General features: G+C 42.1%; 1 protein-coding gene across 2 annotated transcripts in view; it reads left to right on the forward strand.

Annotated features, from left to right (window-relative positions):
* The window catches only part of LOC309720195 (uncharacterized protein), a 39,057-nt gene that overhangs the window by 645 nt on the left and 12,548 nt on the right, over positions 1–25,864 (forward strand). Inside the window, exons 2-3 of one of the 2 annotated variants that reach the window (XM_082556866.1) lie at positions 6,250–6,687; positions 6,778–6,980. In XM_082556866.1, coding sequence (XP_082412992.1) covers positions 6,250–6,687; positions 6,778–6,980 — 641 coding nt within the window. Of the gene's footprint in view, positions 1–6,249; positions 6,981–25,864 lie in introns of both variants that reach the window. The other variant, XM_082556865.1, reaches the window with a different exon arrangement.

The raw sequence follows: 25,864 nt of genomic DNA on the forward strand, positions 1-25,864 counted from the left end.
CTCCTGCACATTCTTGTCTTATCTTAATGGTTTTTGATAAGATGGGGCCCCACTGACTTTGATAAAGAAGACCGAGTAGCACGGATGGATGGCACCGTGGTCAGGAAGCAGTGGAAAACATAACAGGGGCCCCAGCTGTGCCTTCTGTTTCAATGTAAGCTCAGTGTAGGAGGCAGGTGCAAACATATGCTACTAGCTTGATTTCCTGCCCTCACGGCAGGGCTCATCGGATTTATTTTATGTTTGACTGCAGATAAACTGCAGTGGAATTCCTGTTGTGAAACTTTGTTATGCAAATATTCTTTTTAGTACTCAAGTCTAACTGCAATAATAAGACAACACATTTAGAAATGTTCTATTGAAAACAACATTGCTTTAGAAAATAAGAAAGGGCTATGACTGGGGATGCTGTTTTCGGTCCCAGGCCAGTAATGACCGATGAGCTGGGAAGGACTGAAGGGCTCGATGCTTGACTTACTTTGTCATCTGTTCTGTGTACATAAAATATAAAGGCAATGTCAGTTTCCTTGTTTTTGTTTGTGATACTTTAGTCGGTTGAACAAATCCAGGAAAAAACTGCTTATTTGTCATAATTTATTCAGAATAAACAGTTTCACCAAGATTTAATGACTAAAGACAATCACTAGTTTTCATCAAATTGATCCAGACTAGAATTTGATGACTTCTCCACGTCCCTAACAGGAAGCATCAAATTAGACCTGATGGATGTCTCGTAGACAAAAACACACTGATAATATTCCACCACCTTGGCTCTAAGCCCAGAAGTATGGAAGCCCGTTTCCACCACTAAAAGCAAAAAAAGGATCCATAACTCAAAATTTCGAGTTATTTTCTCAAAATTTCGACATATTAACTCGAAATTTTGATTTATTAACTCAAAATTTTGAGAAAAGCAACTCGAAATTTCGAGTATTTTCTCAAAATTTCGACATATTAACTCGAAATTTCGATTTATTAACTCAAAATTTTGAGAAAATACTCGAAATTTCGAGTATTTTCTCAAAATTTCGACATATTAACTCGAAATTTCGATTTATTAACTCAAAATTTTGAGAAAAGCAACTCGAAATTTCGAGTATTTTCTCAAAATTTCGACATATTAACTCGAAATTTCGATTTATTAACTCAAAATTTTGAGAAAAGCAACTCGAAATTTCGAGTATTTTCTCAAAATTTTGACATATTAACTCGAAATTTCGATTTATTAACTCAAAATTTTGAGAAAAGCAACTCGAAATTTCGAGTTAGCGCTGCCAATCAGTAATCTACGTGAATGACGTCATTTCCTCGTTACCCAGAAGCTGAAGCCTCAGCTACAAATGCTACAGCTAAGCTGTATTACATCCAGTTGCACAGATTGCTGAGTGTTTTCAGCCTGGCTTCACAAATGATGAAATCCCTGTTATTAGCTGAATCACACGGTGTTACTATCAGCAAACGTACTCGCCAAAGCGCCAATTTGTTGGGATCCGTTTTTGAGTGCGCGCTCCTCTGCGCCATATGCTTCCGGGTAACAAGAAAGCGACCTCATTCACGTATATTTTTGACTGGCAGAGCTAACTCGACATTTTGAGAAAATAACTCAAAATTTCGAGTTAATAAGTCGAAACTAGCTGTTTTGTTTTTATTTAGTGGCGGAAACGGGCTTCCATACAGAAGACCAGCCTTCCTAAAACAACAAAAAATGCTTGGCTGCTCCACCTAAGCCTCTTCTTCTGCAGCTCCAGATGATAAGTGGTCAGTTTAACCACCCACAGTGACCCTGACAAACACACACCACAGCAGGGCTGTAAAAATAGCAGGCCTGTCGCAGCCTGTTTATGACCTCGTGTTGTCAGAGGCCAACTAAACCAACACCTAAGCCCAAAGGCTTTCCATATGTGTTCTGTGTTGTAAATGTCGTTCTCTGCATTAAGAGACAGCCAGAGGGCACAAACCAGAAGGTTTAGTCCACATCTATAAGAAAAGTAAAGGGCTCTGGAAAACCACCTTTTATAAGAGCGTGTGCAGTTTGAAGGTGATTTCATGGGAAGAAAAAGTGCTTCACTTAAGGGTGTATGATGATCGTCTTTGGAGCCACATTCACAGTTTGTATTTCTTCCATTTATGATACTTTTGCTTATTCAGCATGTTGCACACATACAGTATACTTTTGTCATGTTTTTTTTATTTAGAAATAAATATTATCTTTATTTTAAAAATCATTTTTACTGGAAACTTTAAGTAACATAGCCTTTACCCAATAAATATCACAGTTTAGCTTCCTCACCTGGTTACTGGCATCACAAATGAAAGAAACAACTGAGGTTATTATCATATCAGCATTATTATTGGTTGAAAAATGTCCAGCAGACAAAAAACATCTGATGTCACCAGAGCTGCTTAAAATGATTTCCAGACAACTGCTCACATTAAGCATTTGTATTATTATTATTACAGTTTGGAAAAGCTGCAGATTAAACACAACCTGGACAACTTTATTTGTTATCGTAATAAAACAAATGATTCTGAGATGCCAAAGTTTTTGTTATTTTTTTGAGGAAATTCATTTTGCAAACATGTAAGTTGTAACGTTGGGTTGTGTTGTGTGGTTGAGAAGAGGCGGCAAAACACCTAGCAGGCTAGGCGGAAGGATACACACCCACACTGGTATCAGTAATCCACGGTGGTTCTTTAATATTTAATACGGTTGCTAATTCTTCAGCAACCGTATAAAAGCCCGGCTGAACGGCTGCGGCTCAACAACAAAATGCCCAGCGTTCATACAACCCAAGCGCTGCAAACAAAACAAAAAAAAGGGTCTCGAAAAGAAAACATAAGTCCGTCCCTCGTTAAGCACGAGCGTGAAGGCACGTGTCCTCATAATCACAGAGAGAGAAAGCGAGAGAGCAGTGGCACACACTGATAACACCATCAACCCTCGACTTGGGTGTCTTAAAGGGACACCACACCATAACGGCTGTTACAAAGTCCATAAGAGCACCATCACCCAACTGTTAATAATAATCATTAAACCATACTCACAATGCAACATTAACTGAGGTCTTGATACCACTTGGGTGCACTTGAATCCAGCGACATACATTTTATCATCACACAGTGCGCGTGCGGAGACAGGATGTTTCCCTCTGCCTTCCAGGCGGCTCAGAGCTTTGTTATTAAGGTGTGAACGCTTAGGCATCAGGACAAGGCAACAGGGCACTCTGCTTACTCTACTTTAACAGCATTAGTCCTCAACTCAGACTTTTTAAGTACTCGCTTGATTGAAAACTCAGTGGAACGTGAATAAATATGATGGAAACAGCTGAAGGACGTCTTCGTACAGAGACGAGCTTTAGAATGAATTTGGGTGGGGGCAGCGTTGGTGGACTGTCTGTAATAATATGTTGCTGGGTTTAGAAAGCACAGACACTAGGACAGAGACTGCTGTAAATTACAGGATAAAATACCTGTTTGTGTTGTTTGGCCAGGATGAGGACAGCTGGATCACGGCGACACCTGTCCAGCTCACAGTTACTGCACAGAGAGCGCTTTAGGGATGGACGGCGATTGGATCACAATGGCCAGAAGTCTGTTCACATGGCCGACGTGGCTTTAGTGTGTAATTGCACTCGCCCATTTTTGTGTGCAGGCATGAACATGAACAGGGGTGCAGGATTATTGAGACGAGCTGCTGTACATAGTTTAATCGCTCTGATGGTTTTGTCTTTTCTGTTATTTCTTTATGGAAATAAATTCGTGGGCTCTTCTGTCACTGAAAACACATCAGCTGCTATTTGGCTTTGACAAGTAAACTCTGCAAAGGAGTTGCAACTGATAACAAAGCAGCCTCGCCTAATGGACACGTGTGGACCTGCCTCCTCTTCTCCAAGGAGAAGCATGGGTGCTGGCTAACTCTGGGTTAATGCAATAAATGAACAAAACCTTTAATTCAACTGAAGGGAAACTTGTGAGTGGTCAGAGAGTGAGGGCAAAGAGACAGAAGAGTAGCATCATATAATAACTGCTGCTCAGCCTACCTTCAGCACTTTGTGAGATGCTATTAGAATACACTAAAATGTTCACATTATTTCAGATATGGTTATTATAACCTTGTGTTGATGAAGAACGCTGATACCTGGTGTAGCTTTCTAAATGTAATGTTCTGCTCATTTTGTAAGAGTACTGATAATCTCATCTGTATTTCCTCGAATAGTTATCATGTGCTCAAAGTAACAATCTTTAAAAGCAAGTATAGTGCTGTCTTTCAGGCTACATATAATTTAGTTCTAACAGCAGTATGAGCTCAGCTCTGTATGCTGTGTATTTAAAACCAACAACAGTAGCCAGGATGTGTTAAAATAGGATTTGGCATGAACCCTAAGATCAGGTGTAGCAGTGCACTGTGTGGAAAAGAATTACAAGTCACATAATCACTCGTTTTGTGAGCTGCAGGCTGTGATCAGCTGACACGTGCTGCTCACTGCTTCTTGTGGATTTAGGGCTGAATTCAGCAAGACATAAGCAGATGTTACAAACACTGTGAGGCTGATTTGTAACGCCAGTATAAAAAACCATCAAATTAAATAAATTCACAAGATAAATAAGAATAATTGATGTAACCTGTCATTGGCTGCCCACCATAAAGAATCATAGGGAGTCATTAAACTTAACCACAGTACTGCAAATTCACCATTTCAACCGTTTTAGATGCTCACTGCTGATATTTATGTCAACTTTGAAACCTCTGGTGAAAGACGTCCTGAACCTCACTGACTCTTTTAGTCGTGTTCAGTCGGCGCTCCCTCCCGTGAGCGTTCAGGTTCATCTCGTGCTCTGTAATTATGTGATATTCTAATTTGCAGTTTAAACTTTTCTGATCACATGTCTGTTATAATTCAAATTTCTGCGCCATGTCCACCAGTTAAACTTCTTTTATGTGTGCGTGACCCCTGCATCATCCCTGCTGGACATTCCTCTGCTGTTTATCAGAATATTGGGCCCCTCCCTTGGACAATCGCTCCCTTAAGCCGTGAGCTCATCATCTGCTCACTTTGCTCAAATGCTCTTGAGTTTTGCTTCTTGTAAAACCAACTGTGTTAAACCTAAAACGTATCCCTGGACTCAGGCTCTCAGAAGGATTTGTAGAAAAGCAGAAAGTCTTGAATGTATTCTCATTTCAGCCTGGTTTCCAAATGTTACATAGAACTGAAACTGTGCTTTTAAAAGTTTGTAATGATCTTTTATTAGTTGCTGACAGACCTGAGCTCGCTCTGCATTGTGGTATTCTAGTGTTTACACTGGACAGCTGTGCGGGTAATAAAGGAGCTGCCCTTGAATAGTTTAGATCCAATATAACCGACAGCAGTTTTGTGGCTGCTCCTCTGACATCCTGTTTTTATTAAATTACTTGTGTCTCATTCATCTTTCAGTTCAGGCCGCCACCGTTTACAGTTACAATGTCCCTTCTTTTAGAGGGAAGCTGTTTCTCACAAACACACACTGCTTTTACATGTTTTCTTCTGTGCTTAGACAAGAAAGACTTCTACTTTCATTCATATTGTTTTACGTTTATAGTTTCGTCAAAATTCCCATGCAAGAACTGCCTCCTCCACTCAGAGAGGATAAAAGCAAACAGGTTTTAATTTTGCATTTGCTTTGACAAGATATCCACCTTTGTTTTCTGGAAATATATTCGACCAAAAGGCCCCAATGCCGTCAACATGTTGACGTTACATTAAGTGCTCAGTACTCCCTGTGACCAGCTGTAGATCTACAGCAAGATCCTCATATCATCCTCATCATACAGGTGGTGACAAGTACTTGCACTGCTGTACAAGACACAATGTGACAGATGTACACATATCACCCCTCCCAAAGTTAACAAGGTCTCATTTGTGGTAGTTTCCTCCACAGTATCTCCTTTACAACATTTAAACATAATGATAGACAAGGTAGCGTGCATGTTACCGTGTATATGACAAGAAGAAAGCTACGACTGTCTGGCTAAGAAAGAGCTTTGTCTAAGGAAGTACGATTCTTGGCCCTGGAGTTCAACCAGGAAACTGTTCCCAAAATTTTTAACCATGATGACAAACATTCTTCAACCGAATAACTTTTTACTCAAAGACGCGTTCGCTGGATTCAAACCGTTTCAAACAGCTCAGAGAATGGTTAGGACAGTCATCACAGGACTTCCTAAAATATGAAAAATGACAACTGACACATATTTCTTTTTCTATTTAACAGGTAAAGGAGGCAGTAAAAACACATTACTGGACAGTGAGGTTGTCCTGACAAAAATGAAGCTTTTTATTGACCAGGACAACTCACACCCCGAGCTGAATTCTCAGCTTGATGAAAAGCCTGGGCAGCCTCAGATCAAGCCTGGCTCCAAATATCCATCTGCCATTTTGTCAGATACTCATCTCTCAAACTTGTTCAAGTGTGAATCAGAGGACTCTGGAGTGGAGCTTCCCAGCGGAGCTCATTCACCATCCACCCCAACAGGATCTGAGCAGAGCTTTGTGGTGCACAGTCGAGAGTCTTCCTGTGACTCCTCCAACTTAAACTCTGAGCCCACCGTCCTCTCTGACAGACTTGTTGCAGATACAAAGAGCACTGAGAAAAACCAGGCAAATGACTCAGCGGATAACAGTTTAAATACAACAGTGGATACACAGGATGGTTTGTTAATTCATTCAAATACACTTATTTCTTCGGCTATAACAGTAGAGTTGCACATAGGTGAGGATGTGAACCACTGCATGGTTTCAGGTCCTGAACAAAGTGAGGATGCTGAAGAGTCCAGGGCTGTGACAGGAAGGACCGGCTCAGAGGATACGAGGCTTGGAGAGCAATCCTTAATACAAAGCTGTGACGACATGACAAGCAAAGTCTTTGAACCCGAGCCTATTAAAAGGAGTATCACCAGTGACAGCCTGGATGAGTACATGGATGAATGCTGCAGATTAAGTAAGGTAAGAAAAAAGCAGCACTGATCATCAGCTGATCCGTCCTCACACTTTACAAGGGTGCAAACTGAGCAGACTAATGTAGCCCCGATGTTTCTCGATGAAAGCAACCTTTATATGTGACATACACAATCATGCAGAGTAGTGAAATGCTTGTGTCCGAGCTGCAGACGCAACCGTGCCATTCCAGGGCTTGGTTTTTTTGTTAGCATGGGGGGTCTAGCCAGGACCCTTACTGGATGGGAATTGAACTTGCGACTCCCACTCCAAAGGTGTGGCTATCCAGCTGCCAGGGCTATCCAGTCCTGGCAGCTGGATAGTGAGATGCCAGATGAGCTGGCATGTCAGAATTTCCTAAATCAAATCTCCAGTAGAGGTAGGCGGATCGATCCAAATATCGATAGTATCGATACCAACACTAGTATTGGTATCGGATCGATACATTGCTTTTATCCTTCAGTGTGTAGCCCGCTGAACTGTGTTAATTATGTCTTTGGGAAAAATAAACCTCCAACATGCACTATGAAAAATGTCCAAAGCTTTTTGTGTGCTGAAAGACACAAAAACATTCCAGGTCTCCAAAAACCCAGTTTCTGTTTAAAATGTTTCACAATTTGCTAGTTGAGAATTCGTCTCATTAATCGTGGCACACTACTCTCCCCCATTTAGCTGCCTGAGTCACATCGACAGTACTGGCCCTGTATTTACTTGGTACTGGATCGATACCAAAATGTGTAGTGTGGCACAGCACCAGAGATGGGCAGTACTTGTACTTACTTGTAACGCATTACTGTAATCCGATTGCTTTTTTCAAGTAACAAGTAAAGTAAGGGATTACTATTGCAAAAACGGTAATTAGATTACCGTTACTTTCCCGTAGGAACGCTGCGTTACTGCGTTACTAAAACCGTGATTTTTCTGCGAGAACGTCTCATGACAGTGACGTAAGCGAGCGCGCCGTCCGTGACAACAGCTGTGTGCAGATCAACAATGGATCACATATCGAGTGCAGAGAGAGTATGAGCGTGCAGCGTTTAAAGCGTGGAAGTACTGACCTTACTTTGAGTTTGATTCCATAAAAAGTGACAAAAACATTAGTGTCCGCTGTGCGTGGGAAGAAAACTTCTTTTTACAGCGAAAAAAACCCCTAAACTTCCAACAAGCACCGAGTAGCTACGACGTAATGGGAAACTCACAGAGAAACTCGCGGATTCTTCCACTGACCACGGCACACCTGCACCAGGGTAAACCTCCGCCTACCCCACTCCTGCTTTACAGGTGAAAATAGAGCAACAGGACCGCTGAGTCTTTGACTTTATTTATTTTCTGCTGTGTTTTACTTGCATCTGTTTGAAAGACTGAGTGTAAACACACAAAATATTTTATTTTATGTGCTGGAATGTGCAGAAAATAGGTTTAAATGTTAAACTAATTTCTTCCAGTCAGTGAATGTTGCATATAATTAAATTTTTGCTTGATGCATAAAGTTAAAAGATTAAAACTAATAAAACAAGTTTTAAAAAGAGACTTTTCCATCTGATTACATTTTGTATGATGGATTATGCAGAAAAAGTAGAATTGGGCTGAAAGATCTATCGCTTTATCACCTCTTCAGGTTGTAAATCGTGTTTTTAAAAAGTAACTAAGTAATTAATTACTTTTGAAAATAAGTAATCAGTAAAGTAACGGGATTACTTTTTTGGGGAAGTAATCAGTAATTAGTTACTGATTACTTTTTTCAAGTAACTTGACCAACACTGCACAGCACTGCTGTGAACGAGGGAAAGTGTGAATGTTGAAGGTTTTTGTTGAAGCGTCCAGGTAAGTATCTACATGTTAAATGACAACATATGTGTGTTCAAATAGCATCGACACACAGCTTCAGGTTCTTTATTTCTATATGATAATTCTTCATAATTAAACAATAAGAACAAGCAGTCTGATGTCCTGCAATCATTACGAAGCTATAATCTGAAATACAATAACACATTAAGTTTTTGCACAAAGTATCGGTATCGGATCAGTGTCATCGATACCACCCTGAATTTTACTCGGTATCGGATCAGAAAGGAGATCAGTGGTATGGCACATCACTAATCTTCAGGCATAACACATACAGTACTGCCCAAAGATTTTACAGTGTAATGTCTTATTGAACCCGAGTCACTGAACAGCTACAGTTAGAGCATCAGTTCATACAGTATCCAATCAAGCATTCTGCTAAAGACTATGTTTCAGTTTAGTTCTGTTATGCTTTTAGTGTTTAATATATTTATTATTTTCCACAATGAAATACAAAAATACAAAGCATCAAATAAAAGTAAAAGAGGGGAAAAAATAAAAATAAAAACCCACCCTAACAAACAACACCCCTGTTCGCTGTCAAGTAATCAAAAGTTTAAAAGGAAAAACATACAATGCAAAATAACACCAGCCAAGGTATACAGAATAAGAAGAAAGAAAAAATAAGCAAACAAATATAATTAAAAATAGATAAATAAATAAATAAATAAAGGTCATTCCTGAACCTGTGTTGGTCAAAACATAGGTTGGTCAAAAAATATCAAAAAGGGTTTCCAGACTTTGTTAAATTTATTTACAGAGCCTCTCTAAACGAACCTAATTTTCTCTCATTTAAGATGAAATAATACATCCTTAACCCAATGAGAAACTGTGGGCGGGGCTGCGTCCTTCCACTTCAAAAGTATTAGACGTCTTGCCAATAGTGTAGAGAAGACAATAATTCTTTGACCACCTGCTGGTAGTGCCAGACCATCGGAGTTGACCCCAAATAAAAATAAAAGTGGATTGAGTGACACTCTCATTCCAAATATGCATGACAAAGCCCCACAGACATCCGTCCAGAACTTTTGTATTTTGGGACAGGACCAAAACACATGGATCAAGGTCGCCTCTGCCAATATACATCTTTCGCACGTTGGGTCAATCTGGGGATACATCTTTGCCAGTTTTGATTTGCTAAGATGAACCTGTGCACTATTTTAAACTGCAGAAGCCAATGTCTTGCACACATGGAGGACGAGTGAATATTACTTAAAACATTGCCCCAGTCGGCTTCAGCAACACAGATTCCAAGATCCTCTTCCCAGGATCGCTTGATTGCAGACATAGAACAAGAACCCAGGCGCAAAATCAGAACAAGTATTGATGATATGGCCTTTTTCTTAGCCGGGTTAAAACACATAATGTCATCCATTACATCATTAGGGGGTTTATTTGGGAACCCTGGGATAGAGCCTGAAAGAAAGTGTCGTATTTGTAGGTACCTAAAGAAATGAGAGGGGGGTAAGTTGTATTTATTAGTCAGCTGTTCAAATGAGGTGAACGTGCCGTCAATGAATAGTTCTTTTAAAGATCTCAGCCCTCGCCTCTGCCAGCCCTGAAATGTGGCATCAGACATTGAAGGGGAAAAAACATAGTTGGAAGCTACTGGGCTGCCTAAGCACATCTTCAGAAGATCAAAATGTAAACTAAACTGAAAGCAAATCTGGATAGTATTATTAACTACAGGATTCTCAATTGACAGGCTTTTGGGTAACGGGATAGATGCACCTACGACAGACGATAGCAAGAAAAAACCAGAAGAGAGCTTCTCCATATCTAGCCATACGGGTCCGCTGCAGTCGTGCTGAGCCAGTAGGTCAGACAGCGTAAACTAGACCCAGTAATAATAACGGAAATTCGGTAGAGCCAGGCCTCCGTCTTGCTTTGACTTTTGCAGATGTGTTTTATGCAAACGTGGTTTCTTGTTGTTCCAAAGGTATGATGTAATTGCAGAGTCCAATTTCTTAAAATAAGCATTCGGAATGTATATAGGGAGGCTTTGAAACAGATAAAGATATCTGGGTAATACAGACATTTTAACTACATTCACTCTCCCAACTGACGAGAGAGGAAGCGGCGACCATTTTGACAAGTCTTGTTGCATACTGAGGTGTAACTTAGTAAAAATTTCTTTAAAGAGATCACTGAGGTTTTTCGTCACAGTTATGTCTAGATAGACAAAACTGTGCGTTGCAATCTTGAAGGGAACAGTAATGTTTGCTAATGTGGAAAGAGGCATATTTAGAGGCAGTAATTCACTCTTGTGTAGATTCAATTTATAGCCTGACACAAGCCCAAATGCATCAAAAAGTTCAAGAATGGAGGGAATTGTTACCTCAGCCTGACACAAACAGCAGGAGATCATCAGCATAGAGAGATTTATGCTCAGTTCCATATCGCGAAATGCCTTGAATGGCACCATTACTTCTTATAGCTATTGCCAACGGCTCAATAGCTAACACGAAAAGGAGGGGGCTGAGGGGGCAGCCCTGACGGGTTCCACGATGCAAGCGGAACGGTTTAGAATAATGGTTATTAGTGAGTACCATAGCTGAAGGACAGGCACAGAGTAATTTCACCCAGGACAAAAAGGAACTTCCAAACCCAAATCTTTGTAAGGTCTCAAATAGATATTCCCATTCTACTCTATGGAAAGCCTTCTCCGCATCCATGGAGAGAAGGCTTTCAGCTTGACTGGGGGTGTACATTATATTGAGTAGTCTACGAATACTAAAAAAGGAGTTTTTAATAAAACCAATCTGATCTGAAGAGATTATGTTGGGTAAAAATTTTCCAATCGGTTGGCCAAAACCTTCGCTAGTATTTTGTAGTCTGAATTGAGGAGTGAAATCGGCCTGTAGGATCCACATTCCAAAGGGTTGTCGTCTTTTTTGGGAAGTAATGTTATACAAGCTTGATTTAGGCTATCAGGCAAAACACCTTTGGCAAGAGAGTCAGTATATAATGTAGCTAACACGGGGGCTAGTTTTCCAGCAAAGGCGGCATAAAACTCGTTCGGTAAGCCATCAGGGCCTGGTGATCGGCGAGACTGTAACGGTTTTATTGTCGCTATGATCTCCTGTTCTGTTTTTAGTTAAATGGCTGTTACAAACAGAATTCCCTACAGCCAGCAGTGATGACACGTGCTGGATGTGTGCAAGGTCTAGTTTGTACAAAAGCTGCACTTGTTACATTCGCTTCCATATTGTGCTGACTGTTACCATTTTACACAGATTAAAAACGACTCAAAAGACTCTATAAAGAAGTTTTACATGTTCATACTGCATTAACCTTTGATATCAGTATCATAATTTATATTTTTGTGTGAGTGGGATATTACTATTAATATCACAAATAAAATGAGCATTTATATGAACATTTGGTGTTACATAACATAATATGAATGCTATATATATATAACCTCATGGTTGCTGCCTTTTCACGACGCTACAGTTCATTGGCCTGTACCTTCATGTAGGCATGTACTAGGGCTGCCACAAACGATTATTTTGATAGTCGACTAGTCACCGATTATTTTTGCGATTAGTCGACTAATCAAATCCATTGGACGTAAAACGTACAGCTTATTGCACCAGCAGCATCTGCTCTTATATAACTATCATTAGCTTACAGCTGTAAGTGTTTAAGGTGCTAACTAAAAATAAAGACAAGATGATAGTTTATTAAATTTTAATGAAATTTGCAGATTGTTTTGGTGAAGTTTAATAAACTCCTTGCTATCTAAAATATAACAGGACACCGGAGTATATTCTGGAGCATCTCACACTTCTGATAATCAGCTGTCTGCTTGACGTTTATTCAGCTGTGTAAAAACTATAACTTTAATCTCAGACAAACCGATTTACTCAGGAACAAATAAAATACTAAAAAAAAAAGCCAAACAATAACATTTTAAGTTATCTAAGTGACTTATATATCATGTTTAACCTGAGTAGCGAAAGACGCGATTTGCCGGGAGTCCGGTGTTCTCACGGCTCTAGTGACCTAGCCCCCAGCTAGCTATCGAGCCAGTGGGTAACAGACGTCTCCGAAAACGTCGGAGCGCTTTTGAAAATATGTGGTGTCCTGATAAACTGAGCAGATATTTGAGGTTTACACAGCTACATTCTCGCCTGAAAATATGTTAAACGTTTATTTTCTGACCCAGAAAGAATAATAAGAGTAATATTAAAACTAACTAGCTGCCGCCATTGTTGGAAACTGAGCTGGGCTGCGCTATGAATTCTGGGACACAGCTTCTTCTTCTTCGGGGTTTAACGGCAGCTGGCATCCTTGTACATGCAGTGCTGCCATCTTCTGTTTCAGTCCGTTATTACACTCTTAAATCCTGCCACTTATTCCTGCTTTTGGGATCTTACAAAGCTTCAAACAACGCGTCGACTATTAAATTAGTCGTCGACGATTTTGATAGTCGACGTAATCGTGACTAGTCGACTAATCGTGGCAGCCCTAGCATGTACATATAATTGGTTCAAACTGGTGATAATATTGCTGACAGCACTAATTCATAACAATAGTCATCTCAAGCCACTTTGTATTGCAAGATAAAGATACTACAATATTAGAGAGAAAACTCCATCAATCATTGCCAATGGTAGAAAGAAGGATTAACCTTTGGAGAGGAAAAGTCCTCCAGCAGAATCAGGTCCGTCGTCCGACACAACTGACCCTGATTGTGGGGGACGAGAAGATAAGAAGTGTATATTATGTGGTTATGTGTGGTAGACAAAACCCAAAAGAGGACACTGGTGATAACTCACTGAAGCCATTGGTGCACATGCATCAACCTGCGTGCAGCCTGTTGCAGTCATTCCTAGTATTTGTTTAATATTCTTGGATTTTTTTTATCCTACTCTTACCCGTTAACTTTTGCCAACAAACTGGCCAAGTGTCTTTTTCTTCGGAACAATGGGCCATGGAGCAACAACTTCATGTCAGTCACACTGTTTGCGTTAGAGATCAGCTGATTGCCCTGAAGCTGACTGGTCTGCTGGTTTGAACACAGTGATTGTAGCTGATACCTGGATTGAAACACACCAAGCATGCAGAGATGGACAGAAGAAGAGGAAACAGACAGAGTGCAGTGAAACAGCAGAGAGTTTTGGAGAAACAGAGTCGTAAGTTTCCCCTCTATCTAATGGCAAATACAATGGAGGACAGCACTGGCCCAAAGTCAAAGGAGGCATCAGAAGTCTAGTTTAATATGCTTCACAGAGAAATTGTTGCACCAGTATATTTCAGACAGCTACATTTCCTTTGAGGGCTTTTATGCTGTTCAGGCTGCCGGAGACTGCAGCGCTAGCAGTAGGAGGAAAGCAAAGGAGACTTGCTGCTCTTGTTAATAACCGCTTACGTAACCCTGCTCACATCAACATCAAAGAGCATATTTGTTGCCAAGAGTTTGAACTGTATCCTTTGGGTACACCCCAAAAACTCTGTTTCCTTGATGTGGTCTCGCTTTTCACTTCTGTCCCACTGGAGACGGTCAGAAAATGACTACAGCAAGACAGCTCCTTAGCAAACAGAACCAGCTGTGCCACCAATCAGATTTGCATTACCCCCACATATTTTAGATACGCCGAGGGTTTCTACAGACAAAAACATTGATGTGCCACGTGCTCCCCAGTGTCACCCAGTACAGCAAACCTCTACATGGACGAAGTGGAAAGTAAAGCTCCTGGCTCTTTCAAAGGGACAACACCTAGCCACTGGTACAGATGGGTGCATGACACCTGGCTCAAAAGCAAACCAAAGAAATAAAAGCCTTCACTGTTCACAACAGTGGAAGATGCAAAAGATAAGTTTGCCGGAAGCCCCCACACACAAACCAGCACCTCCTCTTTGACTCCCACTGACCTTTGGAACACAAACTTGGAGTCATCAGGACCTGCAACGCCAGTCAGAAAAACGTTCCCTCTAGAGAAAGAAAAGGAACACACACATGTAAAGAAAGCTCTTACAACACGTGGTTATCCCAACTGGGCCTTCATCAAATCAGTAAAGCTGCACAGAGAGAAGGTCAGATGCCAACTAGAAGGAAACAGACGGACAAATGGAACAACATCCCTTATGTAGGAGCGATTTTGAGATCTCTCCCCAGACGCCTCACTCTCTCACATCTTTCATCAAGTGATCTCAACAGGTAAGGCAAGGTCTCACAGCAGCTTCACCCAAAACCTCTGCTGATAGTGACCCATGCCTTTTTCACACCTTGGCGTATGTGTTGGGATGCATGATCAATACTTGCTCAACAGCACTCCCACTAGGTTTTAAAAATGTGTGACTTTTCTAGTGTTTTCTTTTGACCAAACCAAAACAACTTGTATTTTCTGTTTTGTGGAGGAGTATTAACAAACACAGCGTCTGTACTCATTCAGAAGGATCTGCAGAATCATGTCTCATTCATGTTAAGCCAACTGTTATTATCTTGTTGTGATGGACCGAGCAGTGAAGGAAACTTAGGCACAGGTTAAAGTCCAAAAAACGATTTTTTATTTAACCCAAAAAACATAATTGGTTAACTCATGCAAAAAGAATCAAAATCTTGGGCCCATAAAAGAGGTCGAACTAACAAAACTCTACTCAAAGTTGACAACACAACTGATAACTCAAACAAACTGACCTAACTTAACGAGACAAAGGGGAAACTTAAATAGTGGCTGATCAGCCCACAAAAACAGGAGAAGGGCTAAAACACACAAAACCTAACTAAACCAAACATAATGAACTCCAATTCCCCCCCATGGTCCCGAGTTATGGCGTGAACCAATTTGTAGCCTTCCTTTAAAGCTCGCTCCGCCCCTTTTCCACCTCTTGGCTCCTTAATCAAGGGACTGGAACAGCTGCAACTAAGGTAACTCAGAAAACAAAAGATTAATCATACATAACAGTGTAAACTAAAATGTGCGCACTTATTTTAGAAGGCAGCGTTATGTGGATATATGAATTAACTAAACCAAAACCAGTTATTTATTGTTCTGTAAATAAATTCCTATATTTAAAGAAAGAAATGTGAATGCAATATTACTTATAAGCCTCTACACTAACATGGTGATATTACCACTGTGTGGCTGTAAGTGCAGCCATCACACACTCCCCCTCTTCAGATCTCTCCCTGGGACAGCGAGAGAGACAGTCTGCAGTGCAGTTATCCTTGCCGGGGATGTGGTTGATGGTGAACCGGAATGGCTGGATTGCAAGGTACCATCGCGTGATCCTTCCATTTGTGTCCTTCATTCTCTCTATCCATTGAAGAGCCTTGTGGTCTGTTTCCAATATGAACTCCCGTCCGAGAAGATAATACCTAAAGGAGTCCAGGGCCCATTTGATGGCAAGTCCCTCCTTCTCGATGGTTGAGTATCGCACTTCCCTCGGAAACAGCTTTCGGCTGATGAAGGCCACTGGATGACGCTCTCCAGGCGGTCCCTGTAACAGAACAGCTCCCAATCCTCTCTCTGAGGCATCAGTCTGAAGAATGAAATTTCTCTCAAAATCAGGGCTGTGCAAGACTGGGCTCTTACTCAGAGATTGTCGTAGGTCCTGAAAAGCCATCTTAGCCTCCTCTGTCCAGGTGATCTTATTGGGACTTCGGGCACCAGTCAGATCCGTCAGAAGAGCTGCCCTGGTGGAGAAATGAGGGATAAACCGATGATAGAATCCTGCCATACCTAAAAATGATCTCAGCTGTTTTCTGGTCTCTGGCAAAGGACAGGATTCTATGGCGGTGACCTTATTGACTTGAGGTTTTATTACTCCATTTCCAATCACAAACCCAAGGTACTCAGTTTCAGCCTTGGCAATGGCACACTTACCTGGATTAACAGTCAACCCTGCAGACTGAAGATGCCCCAATACCTTCTCCAGGTGTTTCAGGTGTTCTTCCCAGGTAGAACTGAAAATCACTATGTCATCAAGGTAGGCTGCAGCAAAATCAGACATGTCAGACAGTATCTGGTCCATCAGTCTCTGGAATGTTGCCGGGGCACCATGCAGTCCAAAGGGCATGGCTTTAAACTGGAACAAGCCCCACGGGGTCCGGAAAGCAGTCAGCTCTTTTGAGCGCTTAGTCAGTGGTACCTGCCAATAACCCTTGCAGAGGTCTATTGTTGTCAGGTATCTGGCCTTCCCAAGGCGCTCAACCATGTCATCAATGCGGGGAGTTGGATATGAATCAAATTGTGATATTGCATTCAGGTACCTGAAGTCTATGCAGAAACGGATACTGCCATCCTTCTTTGGCACCAGGACCACCGGGTGGCACCACTCGCTCTTCGAGGCTTCAATGATTCCTAGTGACAACATCAGGTCGATCTCCTCTTTCAACGGGATCAGTAGACGCTCAGGTATCCTGTAACTCATTCTCCTCACAGAAGCTCCATCTTTCAACACAATGTCATGTTCCACAATGTCCGTTCTACCAGGATTTTCACTGAACACCTCTAATTTACACAGGTTTCTCACCTGAGCCTGTCTTTCCTCAGGAAGATGGTTGAGATCCAGGTCCTGAGGAGTGGGTTTTGGCAGATACTGATCATCCACTTCCTCCTCTGAAACCTCCCGGATCAGAAAGACATCTGCTTTTGGTCTCTCCACCCATTCCTTAAGCAGGTTAATGTGCAGTACTGTGCTGGAGCGGGGCTGATCTGGAATAGCGACCTTATAGGTTGTTTGTCCAAGTTTCCTTTGGATCTCATATGGCCCTTGCCACTTTGCTAACAGCTTACTGTCATCACTTGGAAGAAGCACCAGCACCTTCTCACCAGGACTGAAGGATCTTTGCCGAGCTGACTGGTCGTACCAGGCCTTCTGGTGCTGCTGTGCTTCCGCTTTGTGGGCTTGGGCCAGCTCCGTCATCTTCTCCAACCGTTCCCGCATCTGGACAACATAAGAGACAACATTGACAGCCTGTGATCTTTCTTGGTCACCCTCCCAAGTCTCCCTTAGAAGAGACAAGGGGCCTCGTACCTCATGGCCATACAATAGTTCGAAAGGTGAAAAACCTGTAGAAGCCTGGGGTACTTCTCTATATGCAAAGAGGAGGTAGGGCAGCCACTGATCCCAGTCTGTACCAGTTTCATTGACAAATTTGCGTAACATTTGTTTCAGAGTCTGATTGAAGCGCTCTGTTAGGCCATCTGTCTGAGGGTGGTATGGCGTTGTTCTCAGGCTCTTAATCCCAAGGAGCTGGTACACCTGCTTCAACAAAGTGGACATAAAGTTAGTGCCACGGTCAGTAAGAATCTCACGAGGAAAACCAACCCTTGAGAAGAACTGTATGAGACAGAGGGCGACTGCTTTGGCTTTTATTGATCTCAAAGGAAAGACCTCTGGATACTTTGTAGCGTAATCTGTCACAACCAGCATGTAACGGTTGCCTGCCTTGCTTCTTTCTAGAGGACCAACAATGTCCATTCCTAGCCGTTCAAATGGAGTGCTGATAATTGGTAGAGACTGGAGAGGAGCTCTGGAGGGGATTTTAAGAGAAGACTTCTGGCACTGAGGGCAGCTTTTACAGAACAGTGTCACATCCGAGCGCACACCAGGCCAATGAAAATATTTTCTAATGCGGGCCATGGTTTTGTGCTTTCCCAAGTGGCCAGCCCATGGAATGGAGTGTCCCAAGGAGAGCACCACCTTCTGGACTGCTGTAGGAACCACCAACTGCAATGCTGAACCCTGCTGACGATACAGAATGCCATCTTTCAGCAGAAACTCCCCCTTGCTGTTCAATTCTTGCTCAGTCCCTTGGCTCCTCTCTGCAGCTTTCTGGAACAAAGATGTTAGAGATGGATCGTCATGTTGCATTTCAATAATATTAACAGGGATTTTGAAACCCAAAGGTAACTCCGGCTCTGTGCTAGGAGCTTCTCGAACAGCAGTATGTAGAAACTTCTCTTGCCTTCTCTGTCCACGTGACTTACGAGACTTCCCGGGTGCAGTCTCTATGTCCGCATCATAGAAGGGCAAGGCACGGAGTGGGTGTAGGGACTCCTCTTTCTTCTTAGCTTGAGCTCTTGTTACTGCAACATTGCATGTATGACTAGGATTCAGCAAGTCAAACAACACAGGCAGATCTCGACCCAGCACTACTGGAAATGGCAGATTCTCTGCAACACCAATATTTAGAATATACGTTTGTCCTTGTACCTTGATGTACAGATCTGCTGTTGGATATGATCTCTCATCTCCATGAATGCAGCGAACAGGGATTGTCTCCACATTAACTTTATTTGCAGGTACAAAGTCTCGGTGCACAAAAGTCTGAGTACTTCCTGAGTCAACAAGGGCCTTTAATGGTTTCCCATCAACCTCAACTAAGGTCATTTTGAAACCATTCTCAAACTCCACTTTAGGCTCCACACTTTGTCGGGGCACAAAACACATCTGCGTTATTTTTGTAGCATTCTTTGGGCACATAGGTTTTGTGTGGCCCTCCATCCCACACAAATAACAAATCACAGTCTTGGGTGGAGGTCTTGACGGCATATTGACAGACTGGCTCTTTGGAGGTTTACTCACCCCTGCTTTCTGGTAGTGAGGGACAGATTTTGAACCATCTCTCATTTTCCATGCTGTGTGGCTCCATGACTGTCCTTTTTTCCGTGCCACCACAAACACATCAGCCAGCTCTGCAGCCGCCGCTGCAGAGTTTGGATTGCATTCTTTAATCCATATCTGTAACTCAGGAGACAGCATTCTCAAGTATTGTTCTAAAATTAATATTTCACTAACCTCATGCACCGTTTTTCCTTTTGGCTTCACCCACTTCTCATATAACTCTTTCAATCTTGCATATAGTTCTTTTGGATTCTCATCAGGTTTTACCTCCAGTGAACGGAATCTCAGTCTATATGTCTCAGGATTAATGTCATATTTTTGAAGGATAGCTGCTTTCACTTTGTCATAGTCTAGAGAGTCATCCATATCCATATGAACATACGCACCTCTTGCTTTGCCAGTGAGTAAAGGAATCAGATGAAAAACCCAGTCCATTTTTTGCCACCGGCAAACTACAGCCATGCGTTCAAATGTTGTTAAAAAATGTTCAATATCATCCTCCTCTGTCAATTTTTCCAGCCTGGGTTCATAAAAGCGAGACTGACCTGACTGAGGATGTATTTGCTCATTACTGGAGCCAGCACAGGGAGGATCCTCCTCTTCAAAGGACTCTACCTCTGGTTGTTCAGGTTCCTCCATTTGAGGCTCAGGGACTGGGGAGGTACGAGCTTGCACTTCTACCTGCAACAGCTGAAACTGATGTTGCAGTGCTCTAAAGCGCTGTTCCTGGCGGGTAAACTCCTCCCTTCTTCTTGCTTCCTGGGCCTCCTGCTGACCCATATGAGAACGAAGCATGGAAATCAGTTCTGACATTGTCGGCTCCTTACCTTGGCTCTCAGTACTATCCACCCCTCCAGAGGCTCCATTTTCCTCTCCTCCTTCTACTTGCTCTACCACTCCAACTGGCTGGTTTTGACAATCTCCTTTTGCTCCTCTGCCACTCCTTCCCATTCTGTGCATGGCTTGATGAGTGAAGAGGGGAAAAAAAGAGAAAAAAAAATCCTGTGCCTTCAACTGCTGATCCCACTCCTGACACCACTTGTGATGGACCGAGCAGTGAAGGAAACTTAGGCACAGGTTAAAGTCCAAAAAACGATTTTTTATTTAACCCAAAAAACATAATTGGTTAACTCATGCAAAAAGAATCAAAATCTTGGGCCCATAAAAGAGGTCAAACTAACAAAACTCTACTCAAAGTTGACAACACAACTGATAACTCAAACAAACTGACCTAACTTAACGAGACAAAGGGGAAACTTAAATAGTGGCTGATCAGCCCACAAAAACAGGAGAAGGGCTAAAACACACAAAACCTAACTAAACCAAACATAATGAACTCCAATTCCCCCCCATGGTCCCGAGTTATGGCGTGAACCAATTTGTAGCCTTCCTTTAAAGCTCGCTCCGCCCCTTTTCCACCTCTTGGCTCCTTAATCAAGGGACTGGAACAGCTGCAACTAAGGTAACTCAGAAAACAAAAGATTAATCATACATAACAGTGTAAACTAAAATGTGCGCACTTATTTTAGAATGCAGCGTTATGTGGATATGTGAATGAATTCTAAACCAAAACCAGTTATTTATTGTTCTGTAAATAAATTCCTATATTTAAAGAAAGAAATGTGAATGCAATATTACTTATAAGCCTCTACACTAACATGGTGATATTACCACTGTGTGGCTGTAAGTGCAGCCATCACACTTGTCCACATTCATAATGAGAGGGCACAGCTGACTCACAGGGAGAGCGTCAGACAGCTGTGGAAGCTGCAGAGTCATAATCGCCGTTATGATATTCCTGGAAACATCAGACACAAGCCTGGGCTGCCTTTCGTTACCAGCAGAGTTATCTGACAGAGTTTTTCAAATGAATGCTTGCTGATGTTTTAGAAATAAACAACAAATACTACAACTAAGATGTTAAACATTAGTCTATAGTCCCTAAAAAGAGAAATAATTCTTTGTAATTCATTAACATTCCTCATCTTGTGGCAGATGTGACATATTGGCACAAAGACAACAGCTGTCACAGTCCAGCTGATTCAGATTCTTGGGTCAAGATTAAGCTCCAAACCTTCCTTTGCAATAACGTTTGCAGCTATGCTACTACTGGTTTTATCTGTGCAATCTTGTCATTTATTTTTACTTGTTCTTTGTGTCTCTCTTTCTGTCTTCTCTTTGAAAGCTGGATGCCTCTCTGAGCCTGACTCTACCTGTGGTCTCTTCAGTTAAAGGAAATGCTGCTATTGCTCATTGTGTCATTATTGGGATCATTTCTTTGGTTTATGTAAAGTGTACCTTATAATAATAAAGCATTGTGAGATGACTGCCTTTGTCAACTAGTACTACATAGTATTTTTTTTAACTGTCAGTATATAAACAGAATAATTATATGAAATAAATACAAGCAGATCAACAAAATAAAGAAAAACTGAGTAATTTTCTGGAGGTTGTGTAACAACAATTTCATGTTTGTACACATTTGGATCCCTGTGTTTACAGCCAAAGCACCTCTGAGTCTCTCCTGAGTAAACTGCAGCTGTTCTGCTGCATCCTTCAAAGGCTTTTCTGGAGACACAGCTTTATTATTTCTGCCACATCAGTCAAACTTAGACACGAGAGCCTACGAGCTCACAGACCGAGTGCAGCGAGGCTTCTTTATGAAACTGCATGTCAGGCAACACTTGTTCATCTGTGCTGGAGGACTGGAGATTTTTCTAGTGATACTGTCACTGACCACAAGCTCCTCTGTCATTGACCCTCAGCGGTCTGTGTGGACATATCAAATCGGTGTCAAATATCTCAAATTACTCACATATTTAGCTAAATAAAGGCTCTTTGATGGCTTTCTGGGGCCCCTGTGAGGTAATGGCATTTGGCACTGGATTGTGGGGCCCAGCACGACTTCAAGCTGACAGGCAGTATTACATCTTCACTTGTCACCACAGCTAATAATGTAAATACTTCCCCTTCTAAATGGGGACTCTGTAGTTCACAGTACAGGGACGTTGGCTTTTTCTTGCCTTAAACCTCGTGTCAGTTCACAAATATTTGCTTTGTGTTGACTTGGTTGGCTATTCTCTCTGTTCCTCTGTGTGTTATTAAATACGAACCCCACGGATGCCTCAGGACTCCAGAGCTGGAGACATTCCTGAGTGCATTGCTGTCATATTTTGAACAGTAACATCGTAGCTCTTATCTTTGACTGCATATCTGATGTGTTGTATTAATATCCAATGCATACCTCACCAGCACTCGTGTGAAATGTAATTAGGAGTAGTGGATACTGGGTAACTGTAGTGGAGCCTTTAAATATGAACAATATTCCAAAGCTGAAATGGCTGAAGTGTTTGTTACAGCAGTGTAACAATAATGAAATACCTTCAGAGGGACACAACTGTGCATGGCTTCATCACAAGAGTAAGTCTAAAACTAACACAAAAAAGCACGCTTCAGTCTGCAGTTCCTCCCCTAGAGCTTTGAAAGATATACTGCAGAGAGGTGAGGCCAAAGCACTGTCTGTGTGCTCAGGAGTGTTGGCAGGAAAGGCAGAGTACGTGATGTTGTAGCGCCTTCCTCTCTATCACGGTGCTCAGCATACACATCTGGTGTCTCATTCCTTTCTAGTAGTGTCATGTTGAGAAAGTATTCTGGGTGGAGCACAGATAATGGAAATCTTACAAATGAGGACCAGAGCAGATTTCAATTTCCATGGAAATGTTTGATGTTATTTTTCTTAATAAATTCATAAAAAGAAAATCATCACTGAAGAAGAAACACCCAGTGCATCATGGGAATCCCCGGCAGCCTACGCCTATTGCAGCATAACTAAGGGAGGATTCAGGGTCACCTGGTCCAGCCCTAACTATATGCTTTAGCAAAAAGGAAAGTTTGAAGCCTAATCTTGAAAGTAGAGATAGTGTCTGTCTCCTGAATCCAAACTGGAAGCTGGTTCCACAGAAGAGGGGCCTGAAAACTGAAGGCTCTGCCTCCCATTCTACTTTTAAATACTCTAGGAACAACAAGTAGGCCTGCAGAGCGAGAGCCAAGTGCTCTAATAGGGTGATATGGTACTACAAGGTCATCAAGATAAGATGGGGCCTGATTATTTAAGACCTTGCGTGTGAGGAGCAGGATTTTGAATTCTGGATTTAACAGGAAGCCAATGAAGGGAAGCCAAACAGGAGAAATCTGCTCTCTCTACATATTTGTTTAATATGTGCGTTGAAAGACATTCATCCATCCATCTTCATCCGCTATATCCGGGGTTCGGGTCGCAGGGGCGTTCCCAGGCCAGCCGAGAGATATAATCTCTCCAGCGTGTCCTGGGTCTGCCCCGGGGCCTCCTCCCGGTGGGACATGCCCGGAACACCTCACCCAGGGGGCATCCTTGTCAGATGCCCGAACCACCTCAGCTGGCTCCTTTCGATGTGGAGCAGCAGCTGCTCTACTCTGAGCCCCTCCCGGATGGCCGAACTTCTCACCCTATCTCTGAGGGAGAGGCCAGCCACCCTTCGGAGGAAGCTTGCTTGTATTCGTGATCTCGTTCTTTCGGTCACTACCCACATCTCGTGGCCATAGTTAGGGACGCTTTTACACTCAGCTGCCTCTTCACCATGATGGACCGGTGCAGCGTCCACATTGAAGGACATGTCCTGGTCAAAAATGACTCCAAGGTTCCTCACAGCGTTACTGGAGGCCAAGGTAATGCCATCCAGAGTAAGAATCTGCTTAGATACCATATTTCTAAGATTTTCGGGGCCGAGTACAATAACCTCAGTTTGATCTGAATTAAGAAGCAGAAAGTTAGCGGCCATCCAGGTCTTTATGTCTTTAAGACATTCCTGCAGTTTAACTCATTGGTGTGTGTTATCTGGCTTCATGGACAGATAGAGCTGGGTGTCATCTGCTTTGAATGTTTAGAGATCAGCTGTGATCAATGTGAAAATGTGTGCTACACATTTGAAAGATATTGCCAAAAGGAAGCATGTGTAATATAAACAGAACTGGTCCTAGCGTTTATCATTCAATGATGGCAAAATGCCCTCTGCACACGGTAGAGCTTTGATAGCATGTTATAGCATATAAGAATATGATATAGTCTACAGGTGAGAAATCAGATATGAAGGACTCTTTCATCCTCGAGACATTAATGCCAGTCCTGTGCATCACTCCTTATCATAGTGACAGGTGCCATCGTTTCTACTTTCAGACCTCCCTTTACATGATCCCGACAGTAAAAAGAAAGACAGTATTATACCACAGATATGCCAAATAAAAGTATGAAACGGTCAGCTCAGATGTTCATGGTTTCTTTCTAAAAGGAAGGCTCCATTCATCTTTCTCCTAACTCTAGTTTGGATTGTGGGATTCCTGATCTGAGCTTCCAATGTTCATTTTATTTAGTTTTCCAAACTTGCAGTAGTTCTTTTATCAGACATGTAGTATCTTTACGTAATCCAGTCTTGGTATACTTTCCACGTGAGACTCACGAGATCAGATCTGAAACAAGGAAGTGCATCACTGTGTGTGTGTGTGTGTGTGTGTGTGTTTAAATGGGGAAATCCCCTTAAGTCTTCCCAGCTCAGCGGTCTGAGCAAGGCCATAGATAAGATCAGTGCCAGCCCTGATAATGTTTACTGTCCCATCAAGAACAACCCCCAACCCCAATTACTGACTTCCCCTGAGGAAGTGAGAGCCATCTCCTGGACTGAATACCCATCCTTATCTTAATTAGCCACCAAAAATGACCAAACCTGCTGGAATTAATGTTCTCCTTTAAGTTGTAATATCTCTGATATTCATTGTGTTTTAATCATCGTTCCATGGTCATGTTTAGAGTTTAGTGCCATGCAGCATGAAGCACCGCCTTTGTCAGTAATAACTTCGTTCACTCCATTTGTGGCCCGTTCGTCTTTACCGTGTTGCTTTGGTTCATTGAGGTTTGCAGAAATTCATTTATGAACGACTCTCTTAATCATCTGAGTCAGGCTGAGGTCTGAACTTTGACCCTTCAGTCCTTTTGTTTTTCAGTCATTGTGTCAAAGATTTGCTGCTGTGATCAGATAAATGTCCTCTGGAATATTTTGGTATAGAGAGGAGTTTGTGATCAGTCAGTCTATAAGGTCCTGTGGCTGCAAAATAACACTCGTCCATAACCTCCTGACAGGATGCAAGATGAATGAGGTGCTGATGTGCTATGGCCACATGCTGTGTGTTAGGGCCAACTGTGTTCTCTTTGGTCTGTCTAAAGGGTAATGAAGACATTTGATTTGCTCAGATGCTGGTTTTTAAAGTCAGACTGTACTGTCGTGTTCTTTTAAGAGAGAAGAGACTTTCTCCAACAAGCCTTCAAAACAAACCGTACTTGTTCAGTCTCGCTCTGCTAGCAGGGTCTGATCTTGGGGCAGATGTGTCAGAACGTGGGATTGCACTAACACACAAGCAACCAGCGAGACTTCTGTTGT

The sequence above is a fragment of the Aulonocara stuartgranti genome (assembly GCF_965226115.1).
Source record: "Aulonocara stuartgranti genome assembly, chromosome: 13".
Classification (NCBI taxonomy): domain Eukaryota; kingdom Metazoa; phylum Chordata; class Actinopteri; order Cichliformes; family Cichlidae; genus Aulonocara; species Aulonocara stuartgranti.